This window comes from Octopus bimaculoides, chromosome 2 (genome assembly GCF_046866305.1).
Source record: "Octopus bimaculoides isolate indiv1 chromosome 2, ASM4686630v1, whole genome shotgun sequence".
Classification (NCBI taxonomy): Eukaryota; Metazoa; Mollusca; class Cephalopoda; order Octopoda; family Octopodidae; genus Octopus; species Octopus bimaculoides.
This window is the reverse complement of record NC_142929.1, coordinates 58,335,433-58,352,710: the sequence shown is the minus strand read 5'-3', so window position 1 is coordinate 58,352,710 and position 17,278 is coordinate 58,335,433. Positions and strand designations below refer to the sequence as shown.

At 41.9% G+C, this 17,278-nt stretch overlaps 1 protein-coding gene across 3 annotated transcripts in view; it reads right to left on the bottom strand.

The window, feature by feature from the left end:
- LOC106876247 (uncharacterized) overlaps positions 1–17,278 on the bottom strand; it is a 46,974-nt gene that overhangs the window by 6,370 nt on the left and 23,326 nt on the right. For 2 of the 3 annotated variants that reach the window (XM_089345977.1, XM_089345974.1), the window contains exons 9-14: positions 16,768–16,900; positions 12,815–12,979; positions 10,543–10,739; positions 9,763–9,889; positions 5,913–6,121; positions 34–199 (exon numbers count right to left, since the gene is read on the bottom strand). In XM_089345977.1, the coding sequence (XP_089202103.1) occupies positions 34–199; positions 5,913–6,121; positions 9,763–9,889; positions 10,543–10,739; positions 12,815–12,979; positions 16,768–16,900 (997 nt within the window). The remainder of the gene's footprint in view (positions 1–33; positions 200–5,912; positions 6,122–9,762; positions 9,890–10,542; positions 10,740–12,814; positions 12,980–16,767; positions 16,901–17,278) is intronic. The other variant, XM_089345981.1, reaches the window with a different exon arrangement.

Genomic DNA, 17,278 nt, shown 5'->3' with positions numbered 1-17,278 from the left:
AAAAAAGGAAAATCGAGAGAGATTAATACTCACCACTTCAATAGCACTAAGTAGATGTTTGCTAGTCAAAAGAGAGGTATTACATGCCTTGCATACTCCTGTAATGATTTCTTCATCATCAGAATCAACATTATTGTTCTGACATTGAGGCATGCAGAGCTGACACAACACGTGGCCTTTCACACTTTCAAATATTCCTGTAAAATGAAAATTTAATCAAAATTAGAATATCTTTATTTCTATTCTCAGTCAAAACTTCAATAATCTTATTATCTTGCACTCTCTAATCCTGAACAACATGAGCTTAAAACCTTTGAAGTCACTACAAATGCTAGTTTGCATAATCTTTGATCTTTTCTGATGCCCATCACATACATAAAATAACTGAGATTATATCCCAAAACAGTAGTCTTCCTCCAGATCATCATCACCACTATCAACATTTTATGCCTGTTTTCCCTGTTGGCATGGGTTGAATGGGGCATTGGTAGGAAATGATTCAGTGCTGATCAATTGATGAGCTTCTACAAAGCTCAATTAAGATACACAATGAAATAAGGCTTCCACACATGAAACAAGTCTGTTGATACACACTAACTTCCAGGAACTATCAGAAAAGCATGGATTTGGTCATTCAACCATTCATTGACACCTGCGTGCCATTGGAAAACAGCTATCTTTGATTTCAAGACGAAAGGTGTTCTTCCATCAGGATAATGCTTGTCCACATACAGCGAGGATGACATTCTAAAGGCTGGAGCGGTTTCAATGGGGAACGATGCCCCACCCACCATATTCTCTGGAAATTGCCCCATCTGATTATCATTTATCCCACAGTTTTTAAAATCATTTGGACGGAAAAAATATGAATTCTGTAGACAAGGCCAGAACACTAGTGGAGGAGTATTTTTCATCATAGACAAGTGAATTTTGTAAGAGGGGCTTTGCAAGTCTACCAGATAGATGGAAGAGCAATGAAGGAGAGTATATTTTAGATTAACAACAACTTTGTTTATCTTAATTTTGAAAAATAAAAGAAGTATAAAAAAACTGCATTATTTATAGGATGACGCAATATATATATATATATCATCATCATCGTTTAACGTCCGCTTTCCATGCTAGCATGGGTTGGACGATTTGACTGAGGACTGGTGAAACCGGATGGCAACATCAGGCTCCAGTCTAATTTGGCAGAGTTTCTACAGCTGGATGCCCTTCCTAACGCCAACCACTCAGAGAGTGTAGTGGGTGCTTTTACGTGTCACCTGCACGAAAACGGCCACGCTCGAAATGGTGTCTTTTATGTGCCACCCGCACAAGCCAGTCCAGGGGCACTGGCAACGATCTCGCTCGAAAATCCTACGGGAGCCAGTCAGGCGGTACTGGCAACGGCCACGCTCAAAATGGTGCATCTCATGTGCCACCCGCACAAGAACCAGTCCAGGGGCACTGGCAACGATCTTACTTGGCTTGCCGGGTCTTCTCACGCACAGCACATTTCCAAAGGTCTCGGTCAGTAGTCATCGCCTCGGTGAGGCCCAATGTACGAAGGTCTTGCCTCACCACCTCAGCCCAGGTCTTCCTGGGCCTACCTCTTCCACGGGTTCCCTCAACTGTTAGGGTGTGGCACTTTTTCACGCAGCTATCCTCATCCATTCTCACCACATGTCCATACCAGCGCAATGGTCTCTCTTGCACACCACAACTGATGCTTCTAATGTTCAGCTTTTCTCAAGATACTTACACTCTGACGGGTATTCACATTGACATTACACATCCAACGGAGCATACTGGCTTCATTCCTTGCGAACTTACGTATGTCCTCAGCAGTTACAGCCCATGTTTCACTGCCATGTAGCATGGCTGTTCGTACGCATGCGTCATACAGTCTGCCTTTTACTCTGAGTGAGAGTCCCTTTGTCGCCAGCAGGGGTAAGAGTTCTCTAAACTTTGCCCAGGCTATTCTTATTCTAGCAGCTACACTTTCAGCGCACCCACCCCCACTGCTAACTTGGTCGCCCAGATAGCGGAAGCTATCGTCTACCTCTAGTTTTTCACCCTGGAATGAGATAGAAGTTGTTTCCTGTTTGTTTACAGTCTTTATTGCACCTGAACATCTGCCACAAACAAAAACTAACTTGCTAGTTAACCTGCCTTTGATGTTGCTGCACCTCTTATGTGTCCATAGCTTGCACCGGGTACATCTTATAGAGTTACTACCTACTCCTTTTCTACATACTGAGCAGAGCCATCTACCTGAAGGGGTTTGTGTTTTATCTACCTTCCTACTTATTAGGAATTTGGTTTTAGCTAGGTTGACTCTAAGGCCCTTCAATTCTAGACCTTGCTTCCACACCTGAAACTTCTCCTCTAGTTCTGATAGTGACTCCGCAATTAGGGCAAGGTCATCAGCATAGAGGAGCTCCCAGGGGCAACCTGTCTTGAACTCCTCTGTGATTGCCTGGAGGACTATGATAAATAAGAGGGGGCTGAGGACGGAACCTTGATGGACCCCTACCTCTACCCGGAATTCATTGCTGTACTCATTTCCAACCCTCACCTTACTGGCAGCATCTCTGTACATGGCTCGCACAGCTCTCACTAACCATTCTTCTATCCCAAGTTTCCTCATTGACCACCAGATAAGGGATCGGGGGACCCTGTCAAAGGCTTTCTCCATGTCAACGAAAGCCAGGTACAGAGGTTTATCCTTAGCTAGGTATTTCTCCTGCAACTGTCTCACTAGAAATAAGGCATCAGTAGTGCTTTTACCTGGCACGAACCCAAACTGCATCTCATCTAAATTGATTCGCTCCCTAATTAGTTGGGCTATGACCCTCTCTGTAACTTTCATAACCTGATCTAACAGCTTGATGCCTCTGTAATTATTTGTATCTAAAGCGTCACCTTTACCTTTGTAGCAGTTGACTATGATGCTGCTACACCAGTCATTGGGTATGACTCCTTCGTGTATCACCTGGTTCGTAATACGTGTGACTAGGCTATAGCCAACACTGCCAGATATTTTGAGCATCTCTGCAGTGATTCCTGATGGGCCGGGGGCTTTCCCGGTCTTCATACTCTTAATTGCTTTATCTACCCTGGTACTATCAACTCGGATAGCTGGTCCCTCTATTGGGTCGACATACGGCAGGCTCTCTTTCTCCCATTCATTCTCTTTATTAAGCAATCTATCGTAGTGGCATCTCCAGACCTCTTTCTTTGCATCCTCATTTAATGCAAGCGTACCATCATCCATGCGAACACATTTCTCTCCTACAACATCACTATTCTCTCTCCTACACTGTCTTGCAACACGAAATACCTCGAGTCTTTGGTCCTCACGGCGCAGAACATTGGCAAATCTTTCCTTATCTGCTTCCCCTCTGGCTAAATAAACCTGTCGACTAGCCTCCCTTCTGGCACATTGGTACAATTCCCTGCTACCACCGTTCTTCCAGTCCTTCCAAGCCTGTTTCTTTTGTCTAATAGCCCTGTCTACCTCCTTGTTCCACCACCACGTTACTCTGGGTCGGGAGGGGACCTTACACCACCCATAAATCTGGTCGGTGGCTTTCAACAGGTTGTCCCGCAGAAATCTCCAATTGTCTTCCACGTTGTATGATGCTATATCCCCTTCTATTTCGTTAAATGCTTCAAGTAACTTGTCTCTAAGTCTCTGTCTGTTTGCAGGGTCTTTAAGCTTCCACACCCTTCTCCTCCAAGCCTGTCTAATTCTGGGCACCCATTTTGCCTTGATCCCAAAGTCGCTAACTACTAATCTATGTTGTGGGGTACATTCTTCGCCAGGGTAGGTTTTGGCATTTATAAGCCGCCCTCTTTCCCTATTTCTGGCGAGGATGTAGTCGATTTGGCTAGAGTGTCTGCCGGAGCGGTAGGTGACTAGGTGACTGGCAGGTTTCCTGAAGTTGGTATTGCAGACCATAAGATCGGTTGCATCACAGAACTCCAGCAGTCTGGTTCCCTCCTCGTTGCGGGAACCGAAGCCATAGCCTCCATGTATGCCATGGAAGCCTCCAGCACGACGTCCGACATGACCGTTGAAGTCTCCAGCCACAAAGAGAAGGTCCCTGTCACTCGTCGACGAGGTAGTTTGCAAGAGGGTGTCATAGAATTGGTCTTTCAGACCATCTGGTAGCCCCGGTTGAGGTGCATAGGCTGAGATGACAGTAGCTAATCTATGATGAAGCACTAGTCTGATCTTAAGTACTCTGTCACTTACTCTAACGACCTCGATTACCTTATCCACCCATTTCTCCGCTAGAAGTATTCCTACCCCCCCCCCCCCGTCAGTGTTCCCTGCCCAGAAAATCTTGTACCTGTGTTCTTTGCCTGTGAGGAACCTCGCAGAACCTCTTCTCCATCTTACTTCCTGGATGCAGCACATATCTACGCGTCTCCGTTCAAGCATCTCAACGATTTCACCAGATCTACCTTTCAGCGTGCCGACGTTGAGAGTGCCAATCCTAACAGTATGGGTGTTGGGGGTGTGGGCCTGTAGCCTGGGAAGGGGAAAAGCAGTGTCGTGTACCTGAAAAGAAAACTTGCAATTGGAAGAATTCATAAGCAAAACAGTACCTACAACCTGCAAACATTACTCAAACTTAATGCGCTACCCAAAGGTAGGAGAGAGGATGGCCAAGGCCACTAGATGGGTTCCGGGAGACAGCCGAGGATGACAGGATGACAGAGGAATGCACTTCCGGTGGAGGGGGTGGGAGGGCGGGTTACCGTCAGCGAGTAGATAGGGCTCTTAATTGTAGATTTTAAATATTTGAGAGACAACAATGCATAAATCGTAATTTTTAAAAGAGCAATGAATTCTAGGTGAATAGAACATATATGTAGCATGAATTTAGGAAGCTTAGAAAATGAATAAGTATGAATTTAAGACAAAAACTGAATTCAATTGAATTTCATGGAGAGAAACAAGATAAATAATAGAGGGCAGACTAAAGCGCGAAGGTATGAGATGTTTGAGGCTGTAAATAAATAAAAATCTCTATCTTATCTGCATCTTGGAGACTTCGTCGTAGTATGTCAGCGGAGAAGAGATTGAGATAATTTAGAATGGATTTCTCATTTATATATAGCCAGAACCTGAAGACCTTAAGGAAAAACTACGAGAGAAAGAGAGAGAGAGAGAGAGAGAGAGAAAGAGAGAGAGAGGGACTGATTTAGAGAGGATGGAGGGGTAGACAGAGGCATGGCGGGAGAAAAGATCATCATCATCATATATATATATATATATATATATATATATATATATATATAAAGAGAGAGAGAGAGGGGGGACCAGTCAAGCAGCACATCACGCTGTAATTCTTGGGCTGAGAAATCAACACTTAAAAGCCATAATTTTAAGGAGCGATAAGAATTTTTGAATAAAGGAAAATGGGTAGGGGTGGGTAGGTACCGTCAGCGAGGAGATAGGGCTCTTAATTGTAGATTTTATATATATATATATATATATATATATATATATATATATATATATATATATATATTTCAGCATGAGAAACCGTTAACCCAGACACTTTTTTTTTGCCTCTCTGCTTTCTTTACTCGTTCTTTTCTGTCAAAGAGTGTAGGCTCAAAATGTCAAACTAATACACCTTGCTACACAACTAATACACCTTAATACACAGTGCTATTTGTCTCTGTCTTTTGGTTTTTATACATTTGAACCAAATATATATATATATATATACACACACACACACACACATTTATATATAATCAGTCAACTCACAACAAAGTAGTACCAAGTATTATTATTTAGAACAGGTTACAAAAGGAGCAAGCACCAAATGTACATTCAACTTCAAAAGTGGTACATCAAAACAAACATGCTACATAAACAGGGTACACCAAATATATACTCAACTTTCACTTCATATGTTGGCCTTGCCTTCATGCGTTGAGAGTACTTTTTTTCAAGTTGGTTTTCGAGATGCTCTAACCAGTTTTTACTGACGCTAATAATTTCTTCTGAATGTTTCACAATGCTGTCACCAGGACCAGCAGAGCACGTCTTGTCTTCATAAACATCAGTTACACCATATGCTTGGTAGAAGATGTCACCAAGAGAATTTAGCTGAAAGATGTTAATTATGATAATTATAATTGCAGCATGAAAATTAAGGTAGGAGCTGATAATTTTCAAGTCTATTATATATCTGAATAGCAATCATAAATTACTTTATTGTTCAAGGTGGAATGAAATTTAAAGCATATAAAATTAAATACAGATCTAGCCACTTTAAATGTATTTATCAATGTAATTTCAGAGAATAATACCATCTCAGCAGAACAAACCACAGTTACCAATTCAAAATACAAAAAAAAAAAAAAAAGATAGCAATCTATATATATATATATTTGGAAATATGCTGTGCGTGAGAAGACCCGGCAAGCCAAGTGAGACCTAAATCCAAGGCCTCTGCCAGGGGTGGAGCCAGCCCACTTATGCGTACCTTTCCTTCATTGGACACTAACTCCGCTTGCAAAGACTTGTTGAGGCAAATGAAATCGAAATCGAACTAAATTCGACGACTGGCACCCATGCCAACATCGTCTCCTTCATTGGACACGAAACTCAGTTTGCGAAAACTTATTGGGGCAAGCAAAAGTGAAATCGGGATGGCACCTGTGCCCAGCGTCGCCTTTCTGGCACTTGTGCCCGTGACGTGTGTAAGGATTTTCGAGCGAGATCGTTGCCAGTGCCCCTGGACTGGCTCTTGTGTGGGTGGCACATAAAATACACCATTTTGAGCATGGCCGTTGCCAGTACTACCTGACTGGCCTTGGTGCCGGTGGCACGTAAAAGCACCCACTACACTCTGAGTGGTTGGCGTTAGGAAGGGCATCCAGCTGTAGAAACTCTGCCAAATCAGATTGGAGCCTGGTGTAGCCATCTGGTTTCACCAGTCCTCAGTCAAATCGTCCAACCCATGCTAGCATGGAAAGCGGACGTTAAACGATGATGATGATGATGATATATATATATATATATATATATATATATATATATATAGTCTTGCTACACAGCAGCAAAACATATGCTGCAACTGTTGAGGACATGCGTAGTCTTGAAAGAAATGAAGCTAGTATGCTTCACAGGATGTGCAATGTCAGTGTGTATGTCCAACAGTGTAAGCATCTTGAGAGAAATGTTAGACATAAGAGGCAACAGATATTGTGTGCAAGAGAGATGACTGTACTGGTATGGCCATGTGATACATATGGATGAGCACAGCTGTGTAAAGAGGTGACGATCTCTAACTGTGGAGAGTACCTGTGGATGAGGTAGACCCAGGAAGTAATTGGATGAGGTGGCGACAAGTCGAGGTGATGACAAGTGACTGAGACTATTGGCAATACGCCGTGCTTGAGAAGACTCTTCGAGCCAAGAGAAATAGTAATCATGGCCGATGCCGGTGTCACATAACGGGCACCTGTACCGGTGGCATCTAACCAATGCCAGCAAGGAAAATGGATGTTAAATGATGATGATGATGATATAGATATATAGATACTCTTTTACTTGTTTCAGTCATTTGACTGCGGCCATGCTGGAGCACCGCCTTTAGTCGAGAAAATCGAACCCAGGACTTCTTCTTTGTAAGCCTAGTACTTATTCTATTGGTCTCTTTTGCCGAACCGCTAAGTTACAGGGGATGTAAATACACCACCATCGGTTGTCAAGCGATGTTGGGGAGACAAACACAGACACACAAACACATACATACATATATACGACAGGTTTCTTTCAGTTTCCGTCTACCAAATCCACTCTCAAGGCTTTGGTCGGCCCGAGGCTATACTAGAAGACACTTGACAAGGTACCACGCAGTGGGAATGAACCCGCAACCATGTGGTTGGTAAGCAAGCTACTTCCCAGACAGAGTGGATTTAAAGGTATAACTTTTATTTCATCATCATCATCATTGTCGTTTAACATCCGCTTTCCTTGCTAGCATGAGTTGGACGATTTGACTGAGGACTGGTGGACCAGGAGGCGACACCAGGCTCCAATCTGATTTGGCAGAGTTTCTACAGCTGGATGCGTTTCCTAACACCAACCATTCCGAGAGTGTAGTGGGTGCTTTTACGTGCCACCAGCACGAGGGCCAGTCAGGCGGGTACTGGCAACGGCCACGCTCAAAATGGTTTATTTTATGTGCCACCTGCACAGGAGCCAGTCCATCGGCACTGGCAACGATCTCACTCGGATGTCTTACTCGCAAAGGCCACGCTAGAAATGGTGTATTACGTGTCACCGGCACAGGAGCCAGTCCATCGGCACTGGCAATTATCTCGCTCGAATGTCTTTTCACGTGCCACTGGCACAAGTGCCATGAAGGCAACGTTGGTAACGATCCAAAGCCATGCTCGAAATGGTGTATTTTACGTGTCACCTGCACAGGAGCCGATCCATCGGCACTGGCAACGATCTCGCTCGAATGACTTTTCACGTGCCAGGAAGGCGACGCTGATAACGATCACGCTGGTGCTATTTACGTGCCACCTGCACGGAAGCCAGACAACTGCTCTGGCAATGATCATGCTCGGACGGTGCTCTTAGTGCTCCACTGGTACAGGTGCCATCATGATTTCGCTTTCGCTTGCCTCAACAGGTCTTCGCAAGCCGAGTTTAGTGTTCCTACAAATATAGTTCGATTTCGATTTCACATGCCTCACCATGTCTTCGCAAGCAGAGTTTAGTGTCCAATAAAGGAATGTTACGCGTAAGTGGGCTGGCTACATCCCTGGCAGAGGCCTTGGCCTGCCGGTTCTTCTTACGCACAGCTTATTTCCAAAGGTCACGGTCACAAGTCATTGCCTCGGTGAGGCCTAATGTTCGGAGGTCGTGCTTCACCACCTCATGGTTTACAATTGTTTTAACAACTTGGGTGACCAATCACACTTATCAAAAGACATTGATGATAATGACAATTAGTCATGCATATTATGAAACATATATTAAACAACAACATCACAAGTTGTTTGTTTAGAACTGATTGAATTATAAAATACAGAAAATTATTTGGCCTCTCACTTAAATAAGGACCATTCAATAAAATCACAGAGGGGAAGTGCCACAATTTGAAATGACAGCAAGACCATATAGACGTGTGTGTGTGTCTTGAGCAAATCTCTCCAAAGGCAAACAAAACAAAATTAGTCTTGAAAGAATTCATTCAAATACAAAAACAAATTCAATGATAACAGATGTTGTCATCATCATCTTTTAATGTTTGCTTTCCATGCTGGCATGGGTTGGACGCTTTAACTGAGGCTGCACCAGGCCCCAATCTGATCTGGCAAGGTTTCTACAGCTGGATGCCCTTCCTAACACCAACTAGGGACCAGTCAGGCAGTACTGGCATTGACCATGCTTGAATGGTGCTTTTTACGTGCCACTGGCACAGGAGTCAGTCCAGTGGGACCGACATCGACCATGCTCGAATGATGCTTTTTATATGCCTCCAGCATGGATGCCAGTGAGGCGGTACTGGCATCAGCCATGACAATGATTTCGCTCGACTCAACAGGTCTTCTGAAGCACACCATATCTCCAAAGGTCTCAGTCACTTGTCATTGCCTCCGTGAAGCTCAACATTCGAAGGTCGTGCTTCACCACCTTATCCCAGGTCTTCCTGGGTCTACCTCTTTCACAGGTTCCCTCCACTGTTAAGGTGTGTATAGTAAAAATAACATAAGTCATAGTCATACCTGGAAAACATACATGCCCTCAGAATTGATAGCCTCTCCAGCAACCCCAACGATGGGATCAGAGAGTCTTTCATGAACGATGACGTCTTTGATTTGATTGATAATCTTTTCAATGAAGTATAAATCTCTAGAAGAAGAAATAATTCAATTATTAATAAGCTGTGAATTCAGAAATGATCGAGAAACTGAAATAGAAAAGTTAATATAGTTACATACACACTACAATCATCTTCATCATCCATCATCGTTTAAAATGCTGACATGGTTTTGACAGAAACTGACCAGTAAAGATTGTTTGCCAACATAACACGGCAGTCCTGGTTTAGGACTAATGTTGTTGTAATTTAGCCCCAGGAGACATCATCTCCAGCTAGCTATATGACACGATGTGACCTTAAAAAAAAAAAAATATATAAGGACACAGATTGTGTCGTATAGCCAGCTGGAGACGATGTCTCCTGAGGCTAAATTACAACAACATTCGTCTTAAACCAGGACTGCCATGTTACTTTGGCAAACAATCTTTACTACAAAGTACTGTTGCTGAATATCTCACATAGTGAGATTTAGAAATGGTAATTTTCTAAGAAACTGACCAGTTAAAGAGCTTTTTAGGCTCCATGTCTGTTTTCACATGGATTCTAATGCCAATTCTATGGATTCTAATACCTAATGCCAACCACAAAATTAAAATGCCTTTGACCCCAGGTTTGCTCAGTAACAAGGAAGAACATGAAAAAACAAGAAATACTTTAACTAATTGCAAATGTAAAGCCATACCCAGGTCTTGAGATTCGCCAAGGAGAACACATAGCTATAGGTGGGTGATTAGGATCTGTTCGATATTGTACACATATGGCCTCATTTGGATACTGACTGGCAGCTAGAAGAACTTCATCACCTGAAGACTGGACAGCACCTTGGATTGGTGATAAATAATGGGGGATTCCTTCTAGCATGTGCTGCCATTGTAACACCTGTTGAAGCAAAACCAGGTAAAAATATATGAATACTTACTATTTCACTTGAAATTCATTATATTCATTTAACAGTAATTTTAACTGTCACATCTTTAATTTAGAAAACGAACTAATTTATTAATTGTGCTTTTTTCCTCTCTCTCAAACAAGCAAAATTCCATTCCCGCACCATTTCTTTCACGTGTTGAGCCACAAAGTAGTCATTCAAACTAAAGGAATAGCCTAACTCCCTCAAACAGCACCTTATTTTTATACAAGGAAGGAAGGGAATGTAGGACCATGTGGAGGCCTAGATACACTATGCCTGAAAACAAGACAGGATAATCAAGACTGGAATATTTGAGTATAGATCCAATTAGTCAAATTTGTCCTAGGGGTTAAAAAATCGTCAACACTTAAATGCCTAAATTATTTATTACTGTATTTCAAATATAGGATTGTGAATACTCATACCTCTCACCAAACCTTTCTGCTTCACTCTCTTGCCTTTCACATGCTTCGTCATATTCCCATTGATCGTGAGACAAGTACACTTGGGATAGGGTGGTAGTCTATTGTTGAGATACTGGTGGGAACATTTACTGTCCACTACCTTTTTCCTTTTACTTCTTTGTCAGAAAGAGAAGGGTACCATTCATGACTCTTTAATATTTCAGGTATCTAAGCCTAGTAGGGTGGACGAAATTATCCTAAAGCCAGAAATTAAAATTTTTGCAACAGAGTGAACTTTTCTAAAAGTACCTGGCCACAGAGAAGGTATAAGTGATATGGCGAAATTCTGTGGAAATATAGGGGTGGCATGGCTATGTGGTAAGAAGTTTGCTTGCCAGTGACATGGTTCAAGGTAAAGTCTCACTGTGTGGTACCTTGGATAAGTGTCTTCTACTATAGCCTCAAGCCAACCAAAGCCCTGTGAATGGATATGGTAGGCGGAAACCAAAAGAAGCCTGTCATATACATAAGTATGTGTGTCTTTGTGTCTATGTTTGTCCCCCACCATCTCTTGACAACCAGTATTGATGTGTTTACATCCCTGTAACTTAGCAGTTCAGCAAAAGTGACTGATATAGTAAGCACCAAGTTTAAAACAAAAAGTAGTAGGATTGATTCATTTGACTAAAAATTCTACAAAATGGTGCCCCAGCATGGCCACAGTCAACTGACTGAAGCAATTAAGAGATAAAAGATATAAAGGTGGCTAATGTTTCTAGGACTGCACTATGCTCTGGCTGAGATATTAAACATTTAGAGCTAATTTTCCAGTACTATAACTTGTTAAAAACGTGACAAAAAAATGACTGACTGACTGACTTGTGAGGTATACATTGAAGTAGCAAGTATTGTAGTACCTTACAGGATGTCAAGTGAATCCACCTACAACTCAATTTTGTCAATATAATTATCAAAGGAACACTATGAGAATCCACCAGTCTACATAGCCACTAGCATAGTTGAGTCAGACTAAAGAAATTCAAGATGGTAAAATAAAAAGAAAAATGAAATTATAATCTTTTATGTATTTGATAGAGAGTTGCTGAAGAGGTCACAGAATGGATGACAAAAGAACTTTAAACAAAGAAACCAAGATAATAGTAATAAAGCTGAACAAAAGACCAAATGTGTTTAATTGGCAAAATATGACCATCCCCAAGTGTAACATTATAGAAATTATAACCTTTTTGTTGAATTTAGGGAGAGTCATTATGCCAATAACAAACACAAGCACTGGTTCTATTTCACCTCTTTTGTTATTATTATTAGTCAGTTCATTAACATTTAAGCTATTGATTGCTTGATTAATCGTTTGGTGAAATCAATAATCAGCTAGGCTTATCAAGTCCTTTCATCACCATTAGCAATCTTGTCAACGACATGCCCTCTCTATACTCCAGGTCTGTTTCAAGACTGCCAAATGAAATAGAACCAGAACAGGTGTTTATTATTGGCATAATTATGCTCCTGAGATACAACAGAATGTGTTCCAACAAAAGTTCATATCAAGTATATTGCAAACCAAATACAAAAACACAATTATAATCAAAATTTATTGAGTCATATATTCTTCAACCTACTGGATGACCCAGAAATCTTTCATCTATGAGAAACAAACCATGATTTGTAGCTACAAAATGATGGAATGGATTGGTCCGAGAACAACATGAGGCAGAAATTCTTTCATCCTTAGACAGAAACTTATTCGGAAGAGCAAATATATCTCTTGGGTTTCTACATGATGTCTGCAACAAGAAAAGATTCAAGACAAAATATCAAAATAAAAATTGCTTTAGCAGAGATACACAAAGACAAACATACATAGACACACACACACACATATATATGATGGGTTTCTTCCAGTTTCCATCTATCAAATCCACTCACAAAGCTTTGGTCAGCCCAAGGCTATAGTAGCAGACACTTGGCAAAGGTGCCACACAGTAGAACTGAACCCAGAAACATGTAGTTGGGAAGCAAGCTTCTTACCACACAATATCGATCTGCAAAATCCTTAGCATCGTATTGTTTTGGGAATTTTTGTTTTTTTTAATTTTTAGTTCTTTTTATTATTCAAAATATACATAGGAAATAGCCTTTAGCCAAATCCACCACACTGCCCGAGTGAAACCGGGAAAAACAGCTAGTACATATCTATAGTAGATGTGTGGTAAGAAGCTTGCTTCCCAACTACATGTTTCTGGGTTCAGTTCCACTGTGTGGCACCTTTGCCAAGTGTCTTCTACTTTTTAAGATAGGAATATCCCATTCAAAGTGGAGAGGGGAGTTGGAGGGCAATAAAAATCTCCTGAACATGAGTGGACCATGCTGCCGCTCTGTGCTGAATTTCACGTGATTCCACTGCACCGTTCTCGAGTCAATCTGCCGACACTCAATCAATCAATCAATCAATCAATCAAGAACACTGCAATTTATAGTATAGAAGATATATGAGATGAGCAGGACCCTCATAAATGTGGTGGCTCAAACTGTGACAACCCCACCAAATGAGTTCGTCTATCAATGTTCATCATCATCATCACTGCCATTTAACGTGCACTTTTCCATGCTTGCATGGGCCAGGTGGGATTTGTTGAGAAAGATTTCCTACAGTCAATGCCCATCTTATCACCAATCCTCACCTGTTTCCAAACAAGGTAATATTTTCCCATTGTTAGATATATTTTTTCACAGAAGAGTGGAAACAGCTCATTTACGACCATCACATGCACATCTAAACAAGAATTCACACAACCACATGCACACATACATATGTATGTAAGGATTGTTTGAAGTGGTGAACAGGATATATATATTAAGAAAAAGAAAGTAGTCAGGATTTGGATAAAAACTATTTATTTAGTACCTTCATCCCTTTCAGAGATTTATCATTATCATCATCATTTAATATCCGTTTTCCATGCTGGCATGGGTTGGACAGTTTGACAAGAGCTGGCCAGCTGGGCAGTTGTCCAGACTCCAATTGTCTGTTTTGGCATGGTTTCTACTGCTGGATGCCTTTACTAATACCAACTACTTTACAGAGCCACAGACACATATATATATGCTACACATATATACATACATGCCACACATATATATATATACATACACACAACATGATGAGCATCTTTCAGTTTCCATCTGCTTAATCTACTAACAAGGCATTGGTTGGCCAAGGGCTATAACAGAAGACACTTGCTAAAACCACCTGGTTGGGAAGCAAGCATCTTAACCACAAAGCTATACTTGCATTTACATTCTTTTAATGAAGATGATACTGCTGGTAACAGTAATGGCATATCAAATGGTTTCTCAAAACTGGTAATAATGCTGCCATATCAAATGATATATATATGTAAGATTGAAGGTGCATGGGTCAGTGGTTAGGGTATTGGGCTCACAATCTTGAGGTCACCATCATCATTTAACATCCATTTCCCATGCTGGCATGGGTTGGACAGTTTGACCAAGCTGGCACACTGGAGGGCTGATCTGGCTTGGCTTTCTATGGCTGGATACCCTTCCTAACACCAATCACTCCAAAAGTGTAATGGGTGCATTTACATGCTGCTGGCATGGGCACCATTTGTGTGACACTGCAGTGCTTTTATGTGCCACTGATATCTGCCATGACTGCGATTTTGCTCAGCTTGATGGATCTTCTTCTGAAGTACGACATAGTGCCAAAGGTCTTGGTCATTGCCTCCGTGAGGCGCAATGCTCAAAAGGAACTCAGCCACTTTACCTCCATGAGGACCAACACTCAAAAGGAACCCAGCCACTTTGCCTCCGTGAGGCCCAAATCTCACAAAGTGTTCTTTATGTGCTACCAGCACAGGTGCACTTGGCTTGAAAGGTCCTCATGCACAACACATCACCAAAAGTCTTGGTCACTAGTCATTGCCTCTGTGAGGCTCAAAGTCCAAAGATCATGCTTCACTACCTCATCCCACGTCTTCCTGTGTCTACCTATATCACAGATTCCCACCACAGTTAGAGATAGGCACTTCTTTACACAGCTGTCCTTGTACACACGCATCACATTACCATACCAGCGCAGTCGTCTCTTTTGCACACTGCATCTGATACCTCTCATGATGCTTACACTCTGTTGAACATGCACACTGACACTGCACATACTTGCTTCATTTCTTTCAAGCCTACGCATGCCCTTAGCTGTCACAGCCCATGTTTCACTGCCATACAGCGTTACTGTTCACACACAGGCATCAAACAATCTGCCTTTCACTCTGAGAGAGAGAGAGGTTTTTGTTGCCAGCAGGAGTAGGAGCTCTCTGAACTTTTCCCAGCCTAATCTTATTCTCACAGCTACGTTCTCAGAGCATCTACCTCCGCTACTAATTTGGTCACATAGATAACAAAAGCTATCTACTACCTCTAGCTTGCCCCACTAGTAGTTGATGGACCCTATTTTCTGCACATTTCTAGTGTTTATTGTACCTGTACATCTACCACACACAAAAGCTATTTTCCCTGTTAACTTTCCTCTGATATTGCTGCTCCTTTTATGTGGCCAAAGCTTACACTGGGCACATCTTATGGAGTCTCTACCAACACCTTTTCTGCAGATCGAGAAGGGCCATCTACCTGAAGGGATTAGTGATTTGTCTACCTTCCTACTTACTAAGACTTAGGTTTCTGCTAGGAACTTCTCTAGTTCAGGTAGAGATTCAGCTATAAGAGCAAGGTCTTCAGCCTAGAGGAGCTCCCAAGGGCAGCTTGTCTTGAATTCTGCTGTTATTGCCTGGAGGACTATAATGAACAAGAGGGGGAAGAGCACTGATCCTTAGTGAACCCCTACATGTACTCTGAATTCTTTACTTTACTCATTGCCAACCCTTACCTTACTAGTGAATTCAATTCCTGGACCAGGTTGCGTATTGTGTTCTTCAGCAAGACACTTTATTTCACACTGCACCAGTTCCCTCAGCTATAAAAATGAATTGCAACTTCACTGGTGCCAAGCTGTATTGGCATTTTCCTTTCTCTTGGATAACATCAGTAATGTGGAGAGAGGAGGCTGTTGGCCTTCCATAAACAACCTTGCCTGGACTTGTACCTCAGAAGGGTAACTTTCTCGGTACAATCATTCATGACCGAAGGGGGTCTTTCTCAGTACAATCATTCATGACCGAAGGGGGCTCTCAAGTTTAGAAATAGTGATAGCATATAAATGGCAAATAAAATTGTTAATAGTGACTGCCACATAAAAAGCACTCATGGCAGTGCCATGTAGGAAAGAACCTGTGCCAGTGCCACATACAAGAACCTGTGCTGGTGCCACGTAAAAGAACCTGAGCCATGGTCACGTATAAAGCACCCTGTACCCTCTGTAAACTGGCTGGCATTAGGAGGGGCATCCAACCATAGAAACCATGCCAAAACATACAACTGGAGTCTTGGGCAGGTCTCCAGCTCCATCCTGTCAAACCATCAAACCCATGCCAGCACGGAAAACAGATGTTAAAAGATAAGGATAATGATGACCATTATCAAAATGAATACAAACCCTGATATCCATCAGTTCCATAGCTGATTGATTAGTGAAAACAAATGACCTTGGATGTGAAGCGTAGTGGACATTACACCAATTTGATTTGCAAGGGAATCGGTGAGGGTGTTGATTAACCACATTCTGAACACTGAAACAAATGTGAGAGTCAAAATAAGCAAAAAGGAAAGGGTAAAATATAAAGGAAGACATTCTCTTGGACCGAAATTTAAAAATGAAACTCAAAAACTTTCAAATGAAAATTCAACGAAATGAAATTAAAATGATCTTTAGGCTGCCACTGCAAAGTGACTCAAGCTCCAAAAGTTTCATGCATTGGTACTCATCAAATATTCTTCCTGTTTGCATCACCATACTTATATCATCATCATCATCGTTTAACGTCCGCTTTCCTTGCTAGCATGGGTTGGACGATTTGACTGAGGACTGGTGAACCGGATGGCTACACCAGGCTCCAATCTGATTTGGCAGAGTTTCTACAGCTGGATGCCCTTCCTAACGCCAACCA